Genomic DNA, 26,911 nt, shown 5'->3' with positions numbered 1-26,911 from the left:
ACACACACACACACACACACACACACACACACACACACACACACACAGATTTCAAACTAACCAAACCCAACAAACCAAACCCCTCTTTTTCAGTCTGGTCTTTGTGTGGTATTATGCATAACCTTCTTTTCAGGTAAAGAGAAGCAAATGTGCTGAATATCAGATATGAGAAAGTGGTATGTTACAATTGATAAGATAGATACCTTACTGCTTTGCAAAATGGGAAATCAATCTCTATAGGTATGTAGCTGACCCTCCTTGTCTTCTCATCCCATTGTCGAGAATGAGGAGATTGGTATAATGCATTCATTCATTCATTCATTCATTCATTCATTCATTCAGTGAGCATATGGTTCTACATGTAACAAAAAAATTGTACTCACTCCACCCTTGAAGAAGTCTTCAATGTCTGGATAAGAAATTACACAACAGAGTACAATACAGTAATGATAAAATATTGCATTTTGCTATTACTCCACAACCCATAATCCAATGGAATCTTGACCAGAGATGTGTCTGGTGCCTGACTAGATCTGTACTGAAGCTGCATTACCTATTTGGAAAAAAGAGGAAAGGTAGAAAGATGTTAGTTGAGCGACAAGGAGGAACAAAGGGTCATGACAATAGCCATCTTGAACGGAGAAATGAAGCTGGAGAACTCATGCCAGGCTTGGGAGCTGCTATTCTGTTAGCAAAACAAAGCATTTTTTGAAGACATCTCACACATGTTAGTAGATACAGCAACACCAATTACCATAGTTATTGGGTGACTGTTGGCAAATGCTACCAACTGAATGGTTTTAAACAGCTATGTGGGCTGCAGAGTTGAGATCAAGACCCTGGCAGATTCCATGTCTGGCGATGTCCTTCTCTATGGTTCATAGAATCTTCTGGCTGCATCCTCAAGTGCTGATTGCCAACACTCCCCTTTTATGAGGACACTATTGACAAATGGGACACCCACCGTTCCTACCTCTTAAGTACCCAGATAGGTGACTAGGTTTGGAGAGGGAAAAAAACAAACAAACAAACAAACAAAAAAATCCATTCAGCCTATAACAAAAAGAGTGCACTCTACAGTAATGTTCGCTAAGCCCTGTGAGTGCTCCCACGTGCTGGTACCTGGTAAAGCAGATGAGGTTTTATATTAAATGCTGCTTACCCTATAGATGTTTCTGTGATTTATAGAATTCAACCTGTCTTTCTTAAATTGCTGTATCAGTTATCTGTGAGACTGCGGTAGCCTTGTATGTTCAATCCCTGTTGAATGTGAGTGTGCTAGAATGGGCTACATGTAAGCCCTAAACTTCCTGGAAGAGCTAATTTGTTTAGAAGTAAATTCTAATACTCAGTGGTATAAGCAGGTATGTTATTCCAGAAGAATTTGAGTTCTCTTTAGCCTTTCGAGTGGGCCAGAGGACAGGCTTTTACCTGGATTTGTTCATTGTGCATGGTGATCAAGGAAATCAAGGAAAGAGGCACAGTTAAATGGACCTCAAGGTCAGTACAAGTAACACTACTTAAGAATGGCATGAACTTGGGAAAGCAACCAGTGTATCAGATGTAAAATTTTTTATCTTTAAAAAGAATGTGAATGAGGGCTGAGATTGTTGCTCTCAGGTAGCTGGCTTGCCAAGCATGCACTTAGTTCTGGATTAGTCCCCGGCCTCTCACAAACCAGTGTGTTGCTGCGCCCCTGTAATTCTGGCCCTTGGCAGGGGGAGTCCTGAAGACCAGAAATTCAAGGTCATCCTTGGTCATCTGGCAAGATTAAGGGCAGCTTGGGCGGGCTATAGGAGATCCTTTATCAAAACAAAACAGTGATCAGATCAACCTATTGGGTATGTGTGAGAATTTAAAATAAAATACCAAATGGAAGCTATCACAGCACAGATATGCTATGTCAACTGTGTGTGTGTGTGTGTGTGTGTGTGTGTGTGTGTGTGTGTGTATGTGTGTGTTGGGAGTGGGGGTGGGGGCGGTGGTTATGTCTAGGTATTTCTGCTCTGAAATAGTTGCCTAACATGGGAATGGTGAGATGGCTCAGTGGGCAAAGTGCTTGCCACAGAACTGTGAGGTGAATCTGGACTCAGAACCCTCATAAAAGCTGGTTGTGGCAGCATGCATCGCTCATTTCCCATTGCTCCCATAGACAGACGTGGGCTGTGGGGGAACAGAGAAAAGGTAGGGGATAGTCTTGTGACTTGTGAATTTCAGGAGCTTCCTAGGCCTTGTAAGTTATGTTTACTTCTGAGATCTTACAGACCCTCTTTCTGGAAGGGGATGTTTCAGTTCTGATAAAATGGTTACATAGCATTTGGCCCTGGCAAAACACGGACATTTCAGAACAACACTGGAGAAGGGACAAAAGGAAGACCAGAGGGAAGGCTTAGTTGAGAGTGTTGCTGGTGTCTTGGCTTGGGCTCTGCAGCCAGACTATTGTGGATCAGACTTGGATTCCCCTCAGTCTCAGGGAACGTACTTAAGATCCCACTGTCTCATTGTCCTCCTCGGTAGAGTGAAGACACAGATATATCTCCTAGATCATGGGTCCATTGGAATAAAAGTAGACGGCAAATACTTTGGGATAGATTAAGGGAGATTCCCAAACAGCAACCCATGAATTTCTCAGAGGTCCTTAAAAGCTCCCAAATCTAAAAGAACAACGTTGGAATTGATATGACAGAACTGGACTGTGACAGAGTGGCCTTGAGGGTGTGGTGCCATTCACACTCAGCTGTGCGTGAATCAAGGAGAAGCTGTCAGGCAGTGGGGACCAAGGAATGTCAGGGTCAAGAGGGGGCCAGCCAGCCACAATGATTCTCATGGCCAGTGGCCAGGAAAGAGGAGATGGGACATATAGGTGTGCATCAGCAGTCCATGCCGGTGGAAGGTTACGAGACAAAGGCATCTGGGAATGTAGCATGCAAAAAGAGGCTGAGAAGATGTGAGGTGCAACCAGAGGAAGGTGGAGTGAGTGAAGAGCAAACTCCTCATTGGCTCTGAGTTTTACAAAGAACCCCCACAGGCAATGAGTTAGGAGATTCTGGCAACATCAAGTATGAATATCTGAGTTGCTTTCATGCTGAACACTGACTGCATAAGTACAAGGCATGGTTTAGTGAGGGAATGAGAGCAATGCCAACCTGTTACACAGTTCGCTGAGAAGTTGAACACATGCTGTTCATTTTACCTGTATAGCCACTATGCAAAGTAGAGTTCAGCAATCATATTGTATAGATCAAGAAACGGGACTGAGAGGCTGAGAAATTCGTCTTAGATAAGGCTGGGCAGAGAGGCAAATCCATATTATTTGATTCTAATGCCTGGTGCCTTCCCATATTAATTGATCAAATATGAAAGAGTGTTAACATGGGAAAGAGTGGTGTGCTTAGACAGGGTGAAAATAAAAACAAAACAAACAGAAGACAAATAGCAGGTGGCTGTGACTTTCAGAGCTGTTTACATGAGGACTTGTTTCTCACTGCCATTGGCGAAGGTGCTAGATCCCCCTAGTGTGATTATTGGCTGGAACTGTCAACTTAGCACAACCTAGACTCACCTGGGAAGGGAGTCTCAATGAGGGATTGAGTACATTCAGTTAGCCTACTGGCATGTCTCTGAGGGATTATCTTAATTAAATAAATTGGTGTGAGAAGACCCTGCCCGCTGTGGGTGGCACCATTCCCTACTATGGAGTCCTCAGCTAGGTGAGTGGAGAAAGCAAGCTGAGCACGAGCAAGCAAGGAAGCGAACATGCATGTATTCATTGCCCTCTTGCCCTCTGCTCTTGACTGTGGATGTCATGGGACTTGCTGTCTGAAGGTCCTACCCTCACTTCCCCACAACAATGTATTGTAACCTGGAATCGAAAGCTGAGACAATCCCTTTCTCCCTCAGGTTGCTGTTTGTCAGGGTAGTTTATCAAGCTACAGAAATGAAGCTAGGGCACCTACTCTACAACCCAGTACACCAATGGTCCCTAAGGTACCACGTTAGATTTATTAAGCATAAGAATTAGAAACCTTGTGATGCTCTTCTGTTTTTAAAAATTGAAAATATCAGGTGCGATAAAGAGAGTAGAGTAGGCTGTGAGGGGAGATATGCTCAAATTACATATATTCCATGAAAATGGTTTTATGTAACCTTTCATTAAAAAAGTGAAGATATGGCTCAGTGGTTAGTAGCACATAGTACTCTTGCAGATGACTGTAGTTTAGTGCTTCTTCCAGCATATGCGTCAGTCAGATCACAGCCACCTTCACTGCAGGGGATCCAATGGCCTCTTCTAGATTTCTACAGACAAGCACGAACACATGCACATGCATATACACATGCATACCCACACACATGCACTCACATACACATTTACACATGCATACACACAGACACACAGGCACGCACAAATACACATATGCACACACACTTAAAAAAATAACAAAACAATTGTTAAAAAAATAACAAAACAATGAAAAATGAATTGAAGACCCTTTGAGTTGACTATGACTGTTTCAGGTTCACACCTGCTTCCAATTAAAGAACTGTTGGAAAAGACCTTCAAAGAAGAGCTAACTCTAATCCTCTTCAAACTATTCTACAAAATAGAAACAGAAGGAACACTAGCAAACTCATTCTGTGAGGCCACAGTCACTTTGATACCTAACCCTCACAAGGACCCAAGAAAGAGAACTTCAGGCCAATCTTCCTTATGAATATTGTTGCAAAACTACTCCACAAAATACTTACAAACCAAAGCCAAGAACACATCAAAGATATCATCCACCATGACCAAGTAGGCTTCATCCCAGGTATGCAGGGGTGGTTCAATATACAGAAATCCATCAATGTGATCCACCATATTAACAAACTGAAGGAGAAAAACCAAATGATAATCTCCTTAGATGCCGAAAAGGATTTTACAAAATCCAACATCCATTCATGTCTAAAGTCTTGGAGAGATCAGGGATACAAGGCACATACCTAAACATAGTAAAAACAATATACAGCAAGCCTATAGCCAACATCAAACTAAACAGAGAGAAACTTAAATCAATCCCACTGAAATCAGGGACAAGGCAAGGCTGTCCACTGTCTCCATATCTCTTCAACAAAGTACTTGAAGTCCTAGCTAGAGCAGTAAGACAACCAAAAGAGATCAATGGGATACAAATTGGAAAGGAAGAAGTCAAAGTATCACTATTTGCAGATAATATGATAGTATACATGAGTGATCCCAAAAATTCTACCAGGGAACTCCTATAGCTGATAAACACATTCAGCAAAGTGGCTAGATACAAAATTAACTAAAAAAAAAAAAAAATTAGTAGCCCTTCAATATATAAAAAAACAAATGGGCTGAGAAAGAAATTAGGGAAACAACACCCTTCACAATAGCCACAAAGGACATAAAGTACCTTGGTGTAACAAGTCAAAGACTTGTATGAAAAAAAAACTTCAAGTCTCTGAAGAAAGAAATTGAAGAAGATATCAGAAGATGGAAAGATCTCCAATGCTCATGGGTAGGCAGGATTAACATAGTAAAAATTGCCATTTTACCAAAAGCAATCTATAGATTCAATGCAATTCCCATCAAATCACCAATACAATTCTTTACAGACCTTGAAAGAAAAATTCAGCTTCATATGGAATAACAAGAATAGCTAATAGCCAGAATAGCTAAAACAATCCTCTACAATAAAAGATCTTCTGGAGGTATCTCCATCCCTGATCTCAAATTGTACTACAGAGCAGCAATAATAAAAACTGATTGGTACTGGCATAGAAACAGACTGCTGTATCAACGGAATCAAATAAAAGACTCAGAAATAACCCCACACACCTATGGACACCTGAATTTTTACAAAGATGCCAAAACCATACAATGGAAAAAAATATAGCATCTTCAACAAATGGTGCTGGCCTAATTGGAAGTCCAAATGTAGAAAAATGCAAAAGACCCATATCTATCACCCTGCAAAAAATTAAAGCCCAAGTGGATCAAAGACCTCAACATGAAACCAGATACACTAAATCTTTTGGAAGAAAAAGTGGGGAAGAGTCTTGAATTCACTGGCACAGGAGATAATTTCCTAAACAGAACACCAATGGCTCAGGCTCTAAGATCAACAATAAGTGGGACCTCATAAAACTGAAAAGCTTCTGTAAAGCAAAGGACAGTGTCGTCAGAATAAAATGACATCCTACAGACTGGGAAAAGATCTTTAGCAATCCTACATCTGATAGAGTTCTAATATTCAGAATATTTAAAGAACTCAAGAAATTAGACAGCAACAAACCAAATAATCCAAGAGCTAAGCAGAAAATTCTCAACAGAGGAATATAGAATGGCAGAGAAACACTTAAAGAAATGCTCAGCATCCATAGTCATCAGGGAAATGCAAACCAAAACAACTCTGAGATTCCATCTTACACCTATCAGGATGGCAAAGATCAAAACTTAAGTGACAACACGTGCTGGAGAGGATTTGGAGAAAGGGGAACCCTCCTCCATTGCTGGTGGGAGTGCAACCATGTACAACCACTTTGGAAATCAATTTGGCGCTTTCTCTGAAAATTGGGAATAGCACTACCTCAAGATCTAGCTATACCAGTCCTGGGCATATACCTAAAAGATGCCCCACTATTCAATGAGGACATTTGCTCAACTATGTTCATAGTAGCTTTATTTGTAATAGCCAGAATCTGGAAACAACTTAGATGTCCCTCAATGGAGAAATGGATACAGAAATTGTGGTACATCTACACAATGGAATACTACTCAGCTATTAAAAACAATGAAATCATGAAATTTACAGGCAAATGGTGGGATCTAGAAGAGATCATTCTGAGTGAGGTAATCCAGAAACAGAAAGACAGGCATGACATACATTCACTTATAAGTGGATATTAGCCTTATAATATAGGACAGCCATCTACAGACCTAAAGAAACTAAACACTAAGGAAGACCCTATGGATGATGCTTAAAGCTCATTCACAATGGCAAAAAGGATAGACACTAGAAGTGGTGGAAGGGAAGAAACAGGATGGAAGCCTACTCTAAAGGGTCTTCTGAAAGGATTTACTCAATAGGGGATCGAAGCAGATGCTGAGACTCATGGCCAAACGCAGAGTGCAAGGAGTCTTATGCAGGAAGACAGGGGTGGGTTTAGAGGGACATGGAGGGGACAGAAGCCCCACAAGGAGACCAACAAAACTAAAACATCTGACCCCAGGGGGTCCTGCATTGACTGATGCACCTACAGAGGACCATGCATGGAGAGGACCTAGACCCCCTGCTCAGAGGTGGCCCATTGGCAGCTCAGTCTCCATGTGGATTTCTGAGGGAGGGGAGCAGGGACTGCCTCTGTCATGAACTCAATTGAATGTTCTTTGGATCATTCGTCCCTGATGATGTAGCCTTGTCAAGCCACAGAGGAAGAGGGTCCAGGCAGTCCTGATGAGACTTAACATGCTATAGGCAGGTGGCAATAGTGGAGAGCCCCCCCTTTCAGGGAACTAGGAGAAGGGGATGAGGGAAAAGACAGGGAGGGTGGGACTGGGGGAGTTAAGCGGGGCTTTAATCAGGGTATATAATGAATAAATTATGAAGAAAAAATTTAAAAAAGAACTGATTGAAATACTGCACAGTTAATAATTATAATGTGTGACAGTTTCTCAGTATATCACCATCCTAATTCAGTCAAACTATTAGCTGGCCACTGTTGTTTCAGGTGCAGGAAGAGTGCAACCTGCACAGCGTCTGTGCTTCCTTTGTCTTTCTTCCTAAAATCATCTGCAAAGGAATGTCAGAGCAGCTGAGCCTGTGCTGGAAGCTGTCATTGTATTGGCTAAATGATGAATCACACGGAGAGAAAACTGAGTAAGGAGAAGGTTCGTTTGGGGCTAGAGAGATAGCTCATATGGTAAAGTACTTGCTTGCAAGGATGAGGACCTGAATTTGATCCCCCAAATCCACATAAAAGCAGCTGGCTCTTGCATCCACTTATATTCCCAAGACTGGAGAGCAGGGATGAAGACAAACCTCCCTGGAGCTCACTGGCCACCGGATGAGTGATACCTTTAGCCTTGTTTTAGGTACTCATGCATACGCTTGTGTGTCCATCCAAACATGTAATCCCCCTCCCCCCAAAAAAAAGTTCATTGTTTTTCAACTATTATTTAAACAAAAGAACAGGTTTTTCAGTTTAAAACATGGGACAGCAAATATCTTCTAGACAATCTGTTGATGGTGACTTATTTGACTCCCCTAGTGGAGGGGGGGGGGCTTTGCCTTTCCTCAGACAGAACTCCAGCTCCTGCCCTCTAGCACCTAGCCATCCTCTCCACATGGGCCTTATCTTGACGCAGTGGAGGCAAGAAGGCTGCCCAGATAGAGCGTCTCTGCTAGAAAACTGCTGCTAGTTCGGGAATTCTTTATTCCTCCATCAAATATCATTTCACTTTTCTCTGATCTTTTGCTAAGATCTCCTTCTCCTGCATAGTCAGCATAGACCCCTTTCGTGAGCCCTGGAATGGTGCCTAGTAGGTCTCACACTGCTGTCACGAGGGTGTGTTGTCAATGAGCAAGATGTCAGCGGGGTCCTAGGGCTGAGCAGCCCATTGCTCCATGCTCTGTGGACAACCTTCCTATCCATAGGTGTCTGCCTTCACCCTGGAGTCCCGAGGGATGGGAGTGGGAAGTGTTCTCAGCCTGGTTCATGTTTGGAGCCCTGGCTCCCCGGGAGGACAGCATCAGCCTAAGCCTCTCCAGGGACCTTAGGAAAGTGCAGAGTCTGCAGTTCTGTGCCGCATGTCCTGAGGCAGGCCTTCCACTCACAGGCCCAGCCCATCAGTGCTCACTATTTCCCTGTGGCATTTGGGTTGGCGTTGGAGTTTGGGGACCAGTTTGTTATTGTTAGTTAGACGGGTCAAATTGAGAGTGCAGAATTTTGCTTCTGGAATGGTATATACTAAACGGTGGTTCTGCTAGCAGTATGGAAATAATGCTTGATGGTAACACACATGTCTGGGAAAGAGCATGCTTTACCTTTGTTTTTTCACATCTAAGATACAGAAAATCTTCTCTGAACCAGTGAAGTGGACTGGTGGGTAAAGGTTCTTGACGCCCGAGGACCTCAGTGTGGTCATTTGGACCCCCAGAGTGGAAGGAAGGAACAGATTCAATCACCTTGTCCTCTGACATCTGCATGCAAACCATGATGCACACATGCAAGCACACACACACACAAACAGACACACACTAACACTCGTGCATGAATATGAGCATGCACACACACACCTTATGTAAATATAATGTAATATAAATTAAAAAATAAATACTATTTCTGGCTATCAGAATGTTTCCTCTTTTCAAATACATTCTTCTCCCAAGAACCCTGCGTCAGTTTCCACGTCTAGGTGTTCTGTTATGTGTTTCCTATAGGGAGTATTTGAAGGAGGAATACTGTCCAGTGAGTCCCCTTGGTTCCCTTTCCTTCCCCAAAGCAAGCAGCCCGAGGGGAAGAGGTATTTGTTGGATTAGTGTGTTACTGTTGCCATAGTGAAATGTTACATTAGATGGATGGACGAAAGTGTATTTCTTCCCAGACCTGTATGCTGAGACCAAGCTGTGTGCAGGCGTGTTCCTAAGGTGGTCTCTCTGCGGCTTGCACAGTTGCCTGTCCATTCTCACATCCTTCGTCTGTGCCTGTCCCAATCGTACAAAGGTCTACCCACCTGGCTTCTTTCCTACCTTAATAATCTCTTTGAAAGACCCTATCTTCTACCTCCACGGCTTCCCGACAGTCTGGGGGTGGAGATGCTGATGGCCTCACTTGGAGGGAAATGTTCTTACTTTGTCCTGTCCTAATTAGGTATGCCCTTGGCCATTTTGTGGCTCAAACTAGTCAATTGTTCAAAATAATGAATTTCTATCAACTTGAACACTCTGTTATTTATGTGTATTTGTGTGTAGCTGCATGGATTTCTATGCACCGAGGAGGCACATAATAGTTCGGCATCAGATCCCTCGGAACTGAACATAGAGGCCCTTATGAGACACTGTCTGGGACCCAAATTCGGGTCCTCTGCAAGGACAGCAAGTGTGCTAAACCACTTAGCCAAGGCCCCTGCTCCCCAAACATGCATCTTTGTGGATGTGTGCTGGAAATGTGGCTGGGGCTGTCCATCACGGGCTGGTCCCTCCCACATTCCAAGCAGGCCCCTCCACCTACAGACACATTCCATTAGCGCCCCTCAATGCCAAAGAGAAAATGAACGAGCCACCCAAGAAGCAGGCAAAAAAAAAAAAATCACATTTGCTAAATGGATAGTGTTTCATCCATTAAATGAATGTGATACCTTCTTTGCGTCTGGTCTCCATACAGAAGGCATGTGAAAAATGAGTTAGCCGGGAGTTAATTGACTGCGGAGACTCTATCTTTAGTCTCTTGCCTGTTTTTTTTTTTTTTTTTTTTTTGGAATTAATATACACAGTGGGTGATATGGTGAGGGATTCAAAAATAAATTCTCTGTAGAAACATCCTACCAATTTGATGTCTTAATAATGTATGAAGAGCCAACCCATAATAGCAGTTATTTTCCCTTCAACTTTGGCAAATAAGAAACCTTTAGTTTAAATTAGGCTTGTGTGCGAAACAATGAAGTGTGTCAACAAATATAGGCTGAGGTAGATGCAGTGTAAGACAAAGGATAAATGCCAGAGAAGAACTGGGTGTTCCCTTTACAAATTAAGTGTGTGTATTCAGACGTTAGTGTAAAATGAGTTTAGGAAGACAGTAGTCAACACAGGAATTTTATCTTGAATTAGGTGTGTCTGTGTGGGGCTATGTGTACATGAGTGCAGGTGCCCAAAGAGTCCAGAGATGTAGGTTCTCTGTGAGGCCAGAGTTGCAGGAGGTTTTGAGTTGCCCAACCTAGGTGCTGAAGACCGAGGTTGGGTCCTCTTCGAGAGCAGTGTATACTCTGTACTGCCCAGCCATCCCTCCAGTGCTGCTGGCTCCTGCTTTAAGAGGCCCCAGAAGGTAAGGAAAGTGGTGTGTGAAGCCTGGCTGAACTGGGCACCTCACAGCCGCGTCAGTAGTCGGTAAACAGGTACGCACAAGGTGGAGTGGTTCACGTTGATTCCAGAGTGCGTCCCTGCAGGGCTGTTAGGGGACCATCGACACAGGCTGCAGGGAAGGCCACACGGAAAGGATTACACTCTAAGCTTCTCTGGCTCCGTTTATTTATTTCCACCAAGAGTTTAAGCCCCCTGCAGAAGCCCGGGGTGGACGCTATTTTATCTCCTCTTGCTGTAGGAAATGAAGGGATGGAGAAGGGAATTGGATTTGCCGGAGAGCTCCTGGAGCCGGCAGGCTCGTGGGACCCTCTTCCGCTGTCTTTTTCCAGGCTTTACTTAGTGACGTGGCCACATCATCTAAGGTCAGGTTTTGTCTTCCACTTGCGGGTGGCAGAGCTGCAGAAAATCTTTGCAGAGACTTAAATCTTGATCTACACCTTAAGAAGAGGAGGTAAGTTTACAGTTAGCCTTGAGCTTAAAACATGTCAAAAGACATAGTTTTTCATCTATCTACTGGTGTGTGTGTGTGTGTGTGTGTGTGTGTGTGTGTGTGTGTGTGTGTTTGTGGGCAGGAGAGTGGGTGTGCTTAAAGTGGCTTGGGCCTTTAGAGAAGTAGCATGGAGTCTGATGATATAGCTTCCAGGTAGAGTGCTGGCCCAGCAGGCCCAGGGCAGCCTTCCACCATGTCCTCAACGCAGGCGGAAAAGAAGAACTTGAAACTGGCCTCAACTCTACTGCATATAACAGTTGTTGACTCTGTGGAGAATAACCACAGCAGCCATGCAGAAAGGACCTGCTTGTCAATACAAGCAGTCAGATGTGAACTCTGACCAGCACCCAGTGAATACTGTCTCAGGTGTTTCCCAGAAAACTCGGTGATGTAATTGTTAATGCAGTGCCTTATCTCTGAGCCCAGGAATGACATTCTTGCAACCCTGCTATGTGTGCGTATGTGGGTGTTTGTGTGTATACACGCGTGTGTGGGCACATGCCTGTCCATATGGATGTGACTTGGGAAGCATCCAGGTTCTGCTGTTTCTGGCTTCTGTTGCACTGGAAAGCTGCGCCTGGGGGTGTAACTAGAATGTATGGTCAAGAACAAGTGTGCTTTACATTTTTCTTAGACAGAGCAAGGACATTAAAGAAAAACAGAGAGAGAGAGAGAGAGAGACAGAGACAGACACATGTATGCACGTGCACACACACACACAGACTGGCTGTCACAGGCATCCACACACACACAGACTGGCTGTCACAGGCATCCAGCGCTATCAACACAGTATGCGGCAGTCTAAGTGTGCTGTGGTTAGATGTGAGTCAGTGGGAGGTGCACTCATTTCTAATCGTGTCTTCACTAGATTTAAAATTTGAAGGTACTTCTGGAAAAAGGATATTGTAGAACTATCTTAAGAAACCAGCTAAGCGGGGTGAGCGAGACGGTTCAGGGGCTAAGAGCACTGGCTGCTCTTGTAGAGACAGGATCCAGGCTTGGTTCCAGCACACACTCAGTGGCTCACAGCCACCTGTTCCAGGGGGGTCTGATGCCCTCCTTTGACCTCCACCCCGACCATGCACACACCTGGAGAACAGACACACCTGCAGACAAAATATTTGTATAATAAAAATAAATAAAGGTACAAAATCATAAAGAGATAATCAGATGGTATATTTTTTAAACTTCTTAAAAAAAAAGAAACTAATTAAGGAGAATTTTTATCTTAAGGGTTCTGTCTCTGTTGCACATTAGTTTTAAATGTTTGAGCTCCCTGTGTGTGTGTGTCTGTGTCTTTCTCTCCTTCCCTCCCTTTTTCCTTCTTTTAATCTCTTACATACTGTGTTACTATTACTTTTCATCAAAATTACATTTTTATTGCCTTTCCTTTTCTTCCTCTTCCTCTCCTCTTTCTTTTTTTTTAACTCATCACAAACATTTTTCCAAGTACCTGTTTGCCTGAGCAGCCAGTACTTAGTGAGCATCCGTAACTTGTCTCTAGTGAGCACCCATCTGGGTAGCTGATAGCACATGTATCTAGGGAGCACCCGTCTGGGGAGCTGATAGGACTCCTGAAACTCTCTCCTCTGAAGATAGCATTAAAGTATGATAGTATATTTCACTGGCCATTTTCTGTGAGGATCTCTGCAAACACCAGGGCTGGCCGCCTAACAATCCGAATGAGGCAGGCAAGAAGGAAACCAGTTCAGCATGACTCAGTAGCTGGTGCTGGGTTCCAGCTTTGAAAGTTTGACACAGGCAGTTTGTTTTAGGTATATTTAAGTACAGTGAAGACTTGAAAAACTTCCTAGTGTGACACAGGAGGCCTAATTACATCAAACATTTTCTTAAAATACTTCCTCTGTGAGGATGGGCTTTAAAGATAGGCTCCACATGTTACCTTAAGGGCCTGGCGAAGAATCTGGTGTGGTCTCCGTCATACAGACGCTGCATAGGTCATCTGGGCTGTTAGCCATCTCCAGTCATAGCTGTAGGAGTTTGGGGAGCAAGGAGTTGGGGTGGCCATACAGATAGTGAAAGGCAACCTAGAGTCTTTAGTATCTGCAGTCTTGCCGTGGGAACTTTGTATAGACAGGCCCCACAGAGAGTGAAAGTGTTACGTAGATTCCTAGCCACCTCCCATGCCAGCCTTTAGGGTGGATGGGTTATATATCTTTTCCTTTGAAAAGACAACTCTGCATGTTTAACATTCCTGGATCCCCTAGTGCTTTCTGTGAACATAAGGACCTTTGTGCTCCCCCGCAAAATATCCCCAGACAGAAAACTTGAAGATGAAATAGATATATTATGGGAACAGGTGCAGTGGAGGAAAACGAATATGATCAAAATGTATAATATGAAAACAATTGTTTTAAAGAAAGTAGAGAATAAAAATGAAGGCTGCATAGGTAGCAATGGCAGAATGGTAGCCCAGCATGCACAGGAGAGCCTCAGGTTTCTTGCATTATTAAGGGTGTCCTGAACTTGTAATTCTCCTGCCAACACTTGGTGTGACAGATATGCACCACCTCATCTAGCTTATGCAAGGCAGTTCTGGGGATCGAACCCAGGGCTTTGTGCCTGCCAGGTTAAGGAGTCTGTGCAGCCCGTTCTCATTGACAACTGAAAACTTCAGGGATTGGTCCTCTATGGAAGACACTTGGGAGAGCAATGTGAAGAATGACTACTGTAGAGGCAGCTACTCTGTTTCTCACAGTGCCCTTGGCACTCCGGGAAAACTCATCGGCCCCCAGAACAACCGCGCAAGGGAGACAGTGTAAACAAGTGTTTCACCTGTGTGCATTGTCTGTGCACCGCACGTGCCCCCGAAGAGGGGGTAGGATCCTCGGGGCTGGAGTTAAAGGGGTTTGTGAGACGCCACATGGGTGTTGGTCTCAAACCATGATCTTCTCTGCAAGAGCAGCCAGTGCCCTCAACCACTGTGCTGTCCACACAGCCCTCAAGTCATTACTAAAATATGGCTATCAAGATCAGAATGCAAGCTGAAAAGATGCCATGAACTCAGATGGCTTCACCAGGCAAACAGACCCAGGTGGAGCTGAGATTTGAGCCAAAGCAAGTGATGCATATAGGTTATTCATTTAGCTAGACTTCGGCTTTCTGCTGGACCTCCCCTGAACATAAAGCTGAATTGATACATATACATTATATTATTGTTATTGTTGTTGTTGTTATTTTTAATTCAAGGCTGACCTTGAATTCCCTGAATGTCCAAGATGATCCTGAATGCTTAATCCCTCTGCTTCCACCTCTCATCTGCTGAGACTGCAGAAGGGCATCAGCATATCTGGTTAATGGGTTGCTGGGGACCAAATCTAAGGCTCTTTCCATGCCAAGCAAATACCCTCTCCAGTGGAACTAAACCCCCAGCCTGCAACTTTGTCGTATTACAGAGGAAAACGTGGAGGCTAGGAGGCATTGGGCTAAAGGGATCAAGATGACAGCAGACGGCTGAGTGAAAATGGGACACAAATCCTAGCCTAGGGGTGAGGCTCACACTTTACCATGGGTGGCTTTGAACTTTGGTTCCCTCTTTTGGACACCTGTGCCAGCCCGATGGGGGTATTCCCCTGGGCACAGCCCAGAGCTTATCTACAGAAATGGAGTCCCGGGTTAGCAAGATAGCTCCACCTGGTGTGAGAATGGAGCTCACCCTGCCAGGTGACCCCTGCTCGAGAGTGTGTGCCCCAATGTTCATGAAGGTCATGTGAGTGTCTTCACTGGGTTTCAGTAACATAGAGCTTTGTTCTCTCTCTCTCTCTCTCTCTTTCTCTCTCTTTCTCGCAGGTATGGGAAAATTGTATCCACAAAGGCAATTCTTGACAAGAATACGAATCAATGCAAAGGTAGGTGTGAACTTCCCCTACCCCAAGTGCTTGTCTGTACCCTTTGGTCGATGGCACCTCCACCACTGAGTGATGGCGTGCAGCCGGCGGCCAGCCCACAGGATGGTGTCAGTGCTTTGATGGGTTGTATTTCTGCTAACATTGCTCATTAATTTTTTCATTAACAAACAAAATGAAAATCACAAATCAGGACAAGTATCAAATTGCTTCAACAGAAAACTAAATTGCCTTCTAACAACATCGGGTTGGCCTGATTTGAATGATATTATCAATGATACAAATTGATTTCCTATATAAAGATGAGGTGCACTGGGGAAAATGGTCCCAGGCAAACCATGCTTTAATTTCTCTGTTCTTCAGAGCTCTAGCAGGATTTGTTGACTAGGAATGAATTTAAGGATGGGCCAATTGTATCTACGCTTTGGCTATAAATACCTCACAAGATTTCAGGATGTTATTAAGTCAGGCTTTTCGCTCTTCTCCCTGCTGGAAATATTTCAGAAATCATTTGACAATGGCTGTGGCTTATGTTTCTTCGTGTCTGGAATCCCACACGATGTTTAAAGGTTACATTAAATTATTTGCATAATCTTCATGGCCACTGCTACAAGATTTGGTTCTGACTGGGAAATTAGAATCTTCTTGTCTCATATATTATCTCTTGCCCTTAATCTGGTATTCATTATAGTACTGAAATCAAGCACTGTGGATGAGCCAAACAGAATATGTGCAGGTTTTAGCAAAGGCCATTCATGTACTCCTGACTTTCACTCATAAACCCTCTCTTTCTGGGTATTGGTAGTCAGATTCATTTCAGGAGCTTTGCAAAGAAAGTGTTTCTCATCACAACGAGTTAGGAGTACATCAGGCACAAGACAGAAAATGCTTCTTGTAAGTTCTGTCTCTAGTTTTAACTTGTAGTTGAAAACAGACTAACCCTAAAATGACCAAGAATGGATGCCTACCTGCCATCCCAGCATCTGGGAGACAGAGCTGGGGTCCTCTAGGTAAGCTGGGTAACTAGCCTAGCTGGATCTGTGAGCTCTCAGGAAAGTACCTGAGGAAGACACCAAGACACACACCTCTAGCTTCCATCTGTGCGCACATGCACAACCCCACACACACCCCCCCCACGAGAATTCTAACATCTTCGGTAGGACCGCTGTAGTTCTGGCCTCACTATGAGACTGGGAGAGAGGTTCCACGGTCAGAAGTCACTGCGGAACCCTGTGGAGGAGAACATTCCTTTCTTGGGAATAAAATTATGAAAGAAGGAAGGAAGGGATGGCCAGAAAAGCAGAATGCTCAGGAGGAAGATTTTCTGACCGATTATTGTATATGCCCTTGAAGTTGTTATGTGAAGTCACCCCAGGGAAGGTTCCTGTAGACACGGGAAGGGACACAGAATTTTAGAGATGTATAAGACTGTATCTGTTAGAACTTAGTAATTAAGAGCACTTGCTGCTCTTGTAGAGCACATGAATTCAGTTCCCAGAACCAACATAGTATCTCACAAATGTAACTCCAGTGCCAGAGTATGATGCCCCCTTCTGGCTTCTGTGGGCATTGCACAGATGTGGTGCACATACATACATACATACATACATACATACACACACACACATACATGTGTGCAAACTACTCAAACACATAAAATAAAAAGAAAATTTTAAATAAAACAAAGTGAAATTGTATCCTGTGTGCAGCATGGACCTCTTCTTATTAGTAGTCGTTTGTGGCAATTATACTTTGATTTCTATGTGTATTTCAGAAAAAAAAATGGGTGGAACTGAATTATTGGTTATGGTGTGGGGAAGATTGTCTATCATCTATCTGTAGATCAATATGTTTACATATAAATACATAATTCAAAGGGAGGAAATGATGATGGTGGCACACTGGTTCCTAACTGCTATAGAAGGATGGAGTCCCTGAGAGCCTTCAGAAGTGTTTACCAGTAGATAGGATTAGGGAGAACAATTATATCTGAGGAAAACCACTGATAATTGCTAATGATGGCCATGGAAGGTGGTGGAGGGGTAGAGAGGGGATCAGAGTTGGCCAAGGAGTAAAGACGTGATTAGCTAGACACTGATAGGAACAGAGAGGAGTATTAGAGACCTCCCAAAAAGAGAAATGAGGAAAAGGCCAGAAAAAGAACCTAATTGAGAAGATTCTGTGAAAAAAATAAAGGGATTAATATTGGAGGATTATAACCCATAGAGAAGAGGGGTTCTCTTCTCTACTAAAGAATCTAAGTCAGACACTCTAAATATCAGCGGGAGGGAGGCTTTACTCACAGGTCCTATGGGAGGAGAGTGTGGGACAAAAGCAAAAGAAATAAATAAAATCTCAAACTTGAAGTACAGAAGAGATGGCTCGGTGATTAAGAGCTCTTGATGCTTCTGCAAGGACCTGAACTTAAAAAAAATTTCCCATCACCAAATTGTTGGGGTGAACACAACAGCCTGTATCCCAGCTTGAGGGTATCTGATGTCCTCTTCTTTCCTCTGTGGGTGTTTGCATGCTTATGCACACACATATACATAAGCATAAACAAGAAGTATTAAAAATTCAAGCTTAAGAAGGCGATAAGAGAAGTAGTATTCACAGGACAAGTTAGGCAGTCGTGAGGCACAGGAAAATGACAGCAGTTTACAGTGATAGCTTATATGCACTCCAGTGGCAGACACAGCAAGCTGGCATCCATTGCTGGCTGCAGTGAACAAGTCCATTTCCATCATCCCCTCTGTGCTGTCTGCAATTAGCAAAGCCTTTTAGGGAAGCCCTTGAGGAAAGAGCAGCAAAGGGCATAACTTTGATATGATTATGATACTCAAAAGATTTTCTCGAATACTTTCTTCAAACCTGTCTTCCAAACTGCACATACAGAAACTATGGAAAAAAAAAAAAGTCTAGCTTCCGAGGCACAGAAAACTGTTACATAGCTATTAAAATAGGGAATCAGTGTCAAGCCTGGGAAGCGTTTATGGCATGAGGGAAAGTCAAAATAAGAAGGATATAAACAAGTGAGCGCCTCTGTATGGAGCAGCATGGACCCTTGGCAGCTGTGATGAAGGCAGCCGTAGAGTCCTCCTGCCCAGGTGGACTTGCCTCTCAGATGCCCGAGTGTGGCTGAGGCTCAGCCTTAGTGTTACTGCAGCCCGTGGGATGATGACAGGAAGGGCCTGTTCATAGGATGTGGGGATGACAGACAGTACGGCACCGCAGTACTCCACACGACTTCACATAAAATCTGACAGCCTTTTAATTTTATCTGTGTTTTGTGTACGTATGTGTGTGCGTGCGCACACATGTGCATATACCGGGCATCTTGACTGCTCTCCTTCTCATTCCTGCTACAGTTCTCTCACACATCTGCAGTCCACTGGTTCAGCTAGACTGGTTGGCCAGCAAGCCCTAAAACCATCCTGTCTCCGCCTTTCTAGCGCTGGGATTACAGGCATGGTGACATTCACATGGGTTCCAGAGACATGACCTCAGCTACTCTTGTTTGTACAGCAATTGTTTTACCCAGTGACCATCTCTCCTGGCCAGGGAGATAGCAATATTTTTGTTTGTCTGTTTGTTGCATGTATATATGTGTGTTATGTATATGTGCATGTTTGCATGTATATGGACGCATGTATGTGCGTGTGAACCTGTGTGTGCTTGTTTACAGAGGCCCAAGGCTGATGTCAGGAATCTTCCTTCACTGCACTCCACTTTACTCACTGAGGTGAGGCCTCGTAATTAAACGCACGCAGCACCCTGGCCAGCTTTTTTGGGAGTATCTTTTCTCCTCTCTCTTAGTGCTGAATTACCGCTGGGTAGCCACCCGACCTCCCCCATGGGTTTTAGATCTGGTCCTTACACCTGGACAGCAAGTTCTTTTTTATTATTATTAATTAGTTTATTCACTCTGTATCCCCTCTGTAGCTCCCTTTCCCTCCCCTCCCAATCCCACTCTCCTGCCCCCTTTTCCACCCATTTCCCTTCCCAAGTCCACTGATCGGGGAAATCTTCCTCTCCTTCCCTCTGACCCTAGCCTATCAGGTCTCATCAGCAGGACTGGCTGCATTGTCATCTTCTGTGGCCTGGTAAGGCTGCTCCCCATCAGGGGGAGATGATCAAAGAGCAGGCCAATCAGTTCACGTCAGAGACAGTCCCTGTTCCCAGTACTAGGAAACCCACTTGGAGACTGAGTTGCTATGGGCTACATCTGAGCAGGGGTTCTAGGCTCTCTCCATGCATGGTCCTTGGTTAGAGTATCAGTCTCAGAAAAGACCCCCGGGCCTAGATTTTTTGGTTCTGTTGCTCTCCTTGTGGAGCTCCTGTTCCCTCCAGGTCTTTTATCTCCCCCTTCTTTCATAAGATTCCCTGCACTCTGCCCAAAGTTTGGCTAGGAGTCTCAGCAACTGCTTTAATACCCTGCTGGGTAGAGTCTTTCAGAGGTCCTCTGTGGTAGACTCTTGTCCTGTTTTCTCCCTCTTCTGATGTCCATCTCATTTGCCTTTCTGAATGAGGCTTGAACATTTTACCCAGGGTCCTCCTTCTTGCTTAGCTTCTGTAGGTGTACAGATTGTAGTATGATTATCCTATATTATATGTCTAATATCCTCCATTGCTGGTGGGAGTGTAAATTTGTACAACTACTTTGAAAATAAATCTTGTGCTTTCTCAGACAATCAGGAATAGTGCTATCTCAAGATCCAGCTATATACCACTCTTAGGCATATGTTCAAAATACACTCAAGTATACAACAAGAACATTTGCTCAACCATGCTCATAGCAGCGTTATTTATAATAGCCAGAATCTGGAAACAACCCAGATGTCCCTCAATGGAGGAATGGATACAGAAATTGTGGTACATTTACACAATGGAATACTACTCAGTAAATAAAAACAAGGAAATCATGAAATTTGCAGGCAAATGGTGGGAACTAGAAAAGATCATCCTGAGTGAGGTATCCCAGAAGCAGAAAAACACACATGGTATATACTCACTTATAAGTGGAAGCCATATTCTTAACCAGTGAGCTATCGCCCCCAGCCCAGAGCTAGTTTGAATTTTGTCTATATTTTGGTTACTCTTTAACACCTCAGAAACTGGTGGGCATACATCATTTTGTTTTCTCAAGTAATTTCAGGGGCAATTGAGTTTGAAGAAGATGCTGCAGTTTGTTGCTTTAAACAAGCAGAGTTGAGTCCTCCATGGCCACTTGCTTAAGAAAGAGTTGAAAGTGTGGGAGGTGTCTGGGTTTTGTTTTTAAATGACTAAGATCATGGAGGCGGTCATTAGAGGACACAAATTGGATTTAATCTTCACTCAGACACTTGGTTTTCAGTTATTTAAACCTCCCCTCTTGCCGGAGGCTAGGCAATCAAAACAGACTTCTCAGAAGACAAGGATTTGTTTATTTCTGTTTTTTAAAGATGTAGTCGGCTTTCACAGGCTGAATGCCTTCATGTTTTGAAAGGCATGTTAGTCCCCTTCAAGATGCAGTCAGTTGGCCTACCCATGTCTACCCACAGGCTCTGACTGGGTCTTAGCTTTAGAAGACAGGTTTTCATTCTTTTTAGCATCCCACCTGCACCCCAAATGGGATGGATCATAGCTGGGCTGAGGTAAACGTACTTTTGTTCTTCCACAATGACCCTCAGAACCTTTCCAGTGTCTCCTACTTGGAGGCTGATTCTTTTTTCATGGTGTGTGAAAGAGTTTCCACTCTGCGTAGTATAGCAAAATAAAACAAAACAGTCACTGGCGGGCCCCAAATGACCAGCAAGTACTGAACAAAGCAAGCCGTCACTCCAGATGGGCATAATCTCAAGCAGACCGCGGTTCATTCAGTCAAGCACAAGGACTGAGAGGTCCTGTTCACGTTCTCAGGATCTGTCCTGCTCTAACTTGTGTTTGTGTTTTCTTTTTTCTTTTTCCTGCATTCATTTATTTTTTTACACTTAAATTTTTTTTGTTTGTTTTTCCCCATGATTTTTTTTTCCTCCTGGGCCCAATATATTTGCTAATTTAAAAGTTTTCAAGGAAAATCAATGAAAGAACCTCTTGAGCACGAGGTATGAGTTAAATGAGTTGCATTGTCTGTGCCTCTGCCAGCTCTGGAAGGCTGGTTTTGCTTTTCCTCCACCCCTCACTCCGTCCACTTTTCTGGCAGGCACTGTGTTTGGAGCCTTGAGACTGAGGAATGGGTCCTCCACAAACGTTCCAGGCCTCATTGCCGATGCACAACAGTGGTTAGAGTGAGCCCGGCACAGCAGCTCGCTGCTCAGAGTGGGAAGCGCTTCACTGCCATAGGCCGACTGAGCTATACTATGAAGCTTTTGCTGCCTTTGACATTTCACTGAGTGCTGAAGCGAGGGCTCCGCAGCTAAGAGCACCCGCTGCTCTCGGAGGACCCAAGTTTGATCGGCAGCACCGACTCGGTGGGTCACCACTGGCTGGAACTGCAGTTCCGGGGGATCTGACATCCTGCTCGGACCTCCACAGGCATGCATATAGTGCAGACATGTCCATGCAGGCTAAGTATCCATATGCATCATTAAAAAACCACAAAGTTGAAGGTGGCATTTAAAAGCAGGGACATAATCCATGAGAGCTGTCAATTGATTCCTTATGAATGACGTCAGAGAACTTGTCTTCTGGAGAGGACACAGTCCTGCTGCTACACTACTTACGTGAGAGCAGAGAGCCCTCTAGACTGTTCTAGAGAAAGGGGTGTGGCTTTGCTATTGAGAAGATCCATGAGGCAGTTCGTGGCCGTGTTTATATACAGTCCTATAAACATGCTTATGTGTATCTCTGTGGCATATCTGTGTGTGATGTGTGCTCATCGCATGCATATGCACACGGAGGCCAGGGGTGGTCTTTGGGAAGCCTCTTCTGTCGCTCCACCCTCTTATCTTATGAAGCAAGAATTCTCAGTGAACCTGGGCCTTCCCATCCACTGGACTGGCTGGCCACCACGTCCCAGGGATCCTGTCTCTGCCTCCTCAGGGCTGGCATGATAGACATGCCCTACCACACCTGCGTTCCTTTACCTGGTGGGCTAGGGATCAGAACTCAGGCCTTCCTGGTCTAGAACTCACAAAGATCTGCCTCCCCAGACTGGGATTAAAGGACTTGCCACTCCACTCAAGCTTCCCTTGTTTATGCATGTTAAGCCTTTTTAGGTGACAGAATGTGAAGCCATACATTTAGATGAGCTTAGCGTTCATTGATTTACTTCTCATTTCTGTCATAGTTGCCAACGGGGCTTATTTACGTTCACATGGGGGAGGTACGGAATCCTGTGCAAGGTCCCACGAGCCTGGAAGGAGGATGTAGCTCCTTGTGCTAGGACAGTCAGGACCACGATGCACTCAGAGCAGACGTGCGCCTGTAAGCGCATGTGAGACTGTCTAGTTCAGCCAGGTAGCACGGCCACCCTGAGGCCCGGGCTATAGAGATAGCTCAAGCGGAGGAGGGCAGCTGACGGCGAGCTCTGGAGAGTGTTTCTCAAGTGCCTTTTAGTTTCTGAAATCAGCCCGAGCAAAAGTAAATGTTCTGTGAAGTTTATGCGTCTGAGGAATTGCATTTTGAAAGGACTGGTACCTCCCCCAGGTGGGCTCACAGTCTATTGAGCAGGGAGCTCATGAAAGAAAACAGCTGAAAAAACAGTTATTCAATTTTCAAATAATGGGATTATACATATGTGTGTGTGTATATATATATATATATCACTATATGAATATGAAATATATATATATATTCCATATATATATGGGAATAAAGACCAAACAGTTTTACTTTAGAGAAATACCTCTCACTGTGTGACAAGAGATATGTGATGTTTCTTCAGAGTTTCTCTGGTGGCTTCACTCATCTACATTAATCTCACAACTTGTCTCACATAGCGTGTTTGTGCACATGCATTACATTGCGTATGGATATCAGCTTCAATTCTTACTTCCAAAACATTAGTTCTTGTGATGGACTCTGGTATCCTCGGCCAGGCCATCACATTCACTCTGCATTGCTCTGTGGGTTTTGTTTGCATAGACATGGCCAACCTTTGACATTTGGACTTACTTTGTACACCAGGCTGGCCTCCAACTCACAGTGATCCACCTGCCTCTGCCACCCCAAGCGCTGAATCAAAGGCGTGTGCTGCTGTGCATGGCTGCCTTTTGACCTTTTGAGATCATGCAAACTCAGGAATCATGCAAACAAGGTACCAAAAAAAAAAAAAAAAAGAACAACAAACTTATGACATTTTTAATAGGTTTATAATTTTGTGCTGGGTCACACTCATAGATCTCCTGGGGGCATCTAGCCCACAGGCCATGGAGCAGACACACTATAAAATACCGAAAGTGGTAATGATTCCTTGAGAACATTCCTCACCCAGAGAAGCAAAGGCTGTTCTGTACAAAGTCATCCCTGTGGATTATCTGTGTTCAGTACCGGGATACTATAATAATATGAATAAGCATAATAATTATTATTAAATTACTATTGCTAGTGTTGTTGTTTATTCAGTGTTAACTTGAGAACTTTCTGGAATAGACGATGTTTGCTCCATTGTTTGTACTGACTGATACATATACATTAGGCAAAAGTAATAATAAATAACTACAAACGTATGTAACAGCATTTAATACTATTTCTCACTTTTCCATTTTTTTTCTTTTGCACATGAAGAGATGATACAGTTTAAAATTTTAATAGATTATTATATATATTATGTATTATATATATATATATATATATATATATAAAATTGTAACAGATTATTAAATAGCTTGAAATCAGGATGATAGACTAATGCTTTCTTTAATCATAATCGTAATGTGACTTTCACTGGCCCCTTGTTTTTGATTTTCAGAAATCGTCTTGACTATGTGTGAGGGTCTGTGTAGGGGTTCATGCATACCTTTGTGCTGAGTTTGTGTCCTTTGTCTAGCTCATGATCACCTTCAGCCCGTGTGAGACTTCTGATTCCTGGGCCGTTGAGTCCACAGGGAAATTCTAGGGTTTGGTTTAATTCTAGGGCCTTCCTTTCCCACGTGGGGACCTCTGACGTCACATCAGTGGAAGCCCCAAATGCAACCGGGCACATGTTCCGTAGTCCTGTGAGGAGGGCCAACGTGCCAAAGGCACCCTGACAAATGTGGTTCACCTAACCAGTCTTGAACAGTCGTCACTTATAACTCAGAAGTTTTGTTTTCTCACTTTGAGTTTGTCCCTTTTTCTGGTTTGAGTGTCCGTTTTCATTCATCCACAATTTTAGAAATATATCAGAAAATCTAGATATGAATTTGCTTTGAAAGTAACATGCAAAATCTGATCATGTATGGTGCACAGATACAGTGTATACGTAGCTATAAATTTATTAAAAAGTCATTATTGGGGCTGGAGCAATGGCTCAGGGGCTCCGATTGCTCACTGCTCTTGATGAAGACCAAGGTTTGTCTCCAGCACCCACATGGGGGCTCACAAATGCCTGCAACTCGTTTTCCAGGGACTCATATGCCCTCTTCTGGCCTCCATGGCATCCCACACACCTGTAGTGCACATACACACACTGAGACATGCACAAGCAAATAAAGTAAATAAACAAATCTAATTTTAAGGTATGTCTATACTCAGTACCGTGTCAGAAAGAAAGCCTTCAGATATAAAGAGGGACAATTTTGGATATAAAGAGGGGCCATGGTTCTGCAGTAGAGCACTTTAATGCAGCAAACAAGGGGTCGGGTCCATTCCCAGCAATGGGGAAAAAAGCATAAAAAGATGCACTCCTAATACTTTCCTGTTGACACCTATACCAAGGAACTGTACAAGTAATAATATTAAATTTTCTTGGCAAGGTTATCTAAGATTTATGAACATCTTTTTCCTGTCAAAAGAACCTGTTCATATGGCAAAACAAAACTGGAAATGGCACAGGGTCACATGTCTGTCCCAGGCTTTGCTGATGGCTGAGGATGTTTCTCACCCACATTTTGTGGCTGGCTGTATGGTACCATGGCCTGGGAGCTTGATGTCTGTGAGGAAGAGTGCAGTCCTTTGGAGTGGCAGGGGGCAGAGTGCACTCTGATTGGTCCTGGAAAGAAAACACTTCTTTGTTCCCCCTGTGGTCCCGGTAACTCTGCCGTGTTGTTTTACAAGTTCAAAGGCACAGAGAAGGAAAAAAGCCTCCAGATTCCTGCTTTTCTGCTGTGTCAATCCACGGTGAAGCAGAGAGCATTTAGAATATGCTCTGCGGTCACACATTTGATGCCTGCTTTGCACACATCAATTTATTGGTTAATCTCATTGCTATTGAACCAGCTACTTTCCTTCCATTTAGTTGAGATGTGAAGACTATGGAGAATAAAGGAGAAAAACTCATGTACGTAGCAGGACAGACAAAAATAGAAAGCTGTAAAATCATAAACTGATTTTGAAGCATGAATATGTCATTTGTCATCATAGAATAAGTGGGTATTAGCTGGCTGGAACCACAAAATATTGTTGATAAAACATTTGTGGATTCTGTTCATAGAACCATTAAAAAGCTTCCATGTGCTTTTTCCCCCTGTGTTGGGAAAGAAGAGAGAACTGCGTGGCTTGCATTCAACTTCTAATTCTGATTTATTGTATTATTTATTAATTTATTCTGCATTTGTGTCATCATGGTGGATGGGTGTTGTGTGTGTGTGTGTGTGTGTGTGTGTGTGTGTGTGTGTGTGTGTAGGAATGTGCATGTCTGTGTGCATGCACAGAGGCTCCAAAAGGATGCAGCAGCCAGGCATGGTGTTGCATGTCTTTAATCCCAGCACTCGGGGACGCAGAGGCAGGTAGATCTCTGTGAGTTTGAGGCCAGCCTGGTCTACAAAATGAGTCCAGGACAGCCAAGGCTGCACAGAGAAACCCTGTCCCAAAACAAAGCCAAACAAAAGAATGTGGTGTGTCCTGCTCTCAGCCTCCAAACTGTGTTCAGACAGGGTCTCTCACCAAGGCTGGAGCTGGGCTGGCAGCCGGCGAACACCGGCCCCCCATGATCCTCTGTAGCATTTTACACAGGGATTAAAAACTCTAGGTGTCTGAACAGCAAGTGCTGTCGCCCCCTGAGCCACCTCCCTACACTCCCAGTCCAGCTTGTTTTAACTGGTGAACGCCCAGGTAGATCTGCTACTCATCCTGCTGACTTCAGCGTTGACAGGGAAGGCAGTGGAGTCCCAGAAGCCACTGAAGAAGCCTCTCCGTGGTGTTGTTAGAGAGACTCTGACTCCTAATAAACAATGAAGCTGCCAATCATGGCTACTGAGACTTTCAGACAATGCTCAGGATGGGGGGAAATCAAGTGTCAGAAGAAGAAAAGATTTCAGGTACACCACAGGCAGAGAGTACAGGGAGCCTTCAGGTCCAGGGCGATGTGGAAAACAAACAAACAAACACAACAACAACAACAACAAAAAAAAAAA

At 43.9% G+C, this 26,911-nt stretch overlaps 1 protein-coding gene across 9 annotated transcripts in view; it reads left to right on the top strand.

Annotated features, from left to right (window-relative positions):
- Rbms3 (RNA binding motif single stranded interacting protein 3) overlaps nt 1-26,911 on the top strand; it is a 934,572-nt gene that overhangs the window by 290,046 nt on the left and 617,615 nt on the right. For all 9 annotated transcript variants that reach the window (XM_055601685.1, XM_055601684.1, XM_055601682.1 and 6 more), the window contains exon 3: nt 15,382-15,440. In XM_055601685.1, the coding sequence (XP_055457660.1) occupies nt 15,382-15,440 (59 nt within the window). The remainder of the gene's footprint in view (nt 1-15,381; nt 15,441-26,911) is intronic.

The sequence above is a fragment of the Psammomys obesus genome, unplaced genomic scaffold (genome assembly GCF_907164565.1).
Source record: "Psammomys obesus unplaced genomic scaffold, mPsaObe1.curated_primary_1811, whole genome shotgun sequence".
NCBI lineage: Eukaryota > Metazoa > Chordata > Mammalia > Rodentia > Muridae > Psammomys > Psammomys obesus.
Note: the sequence above shows the minus strand (reverse complement) of the source record. Positions and strands in the feature narration are given on the sequence as shown.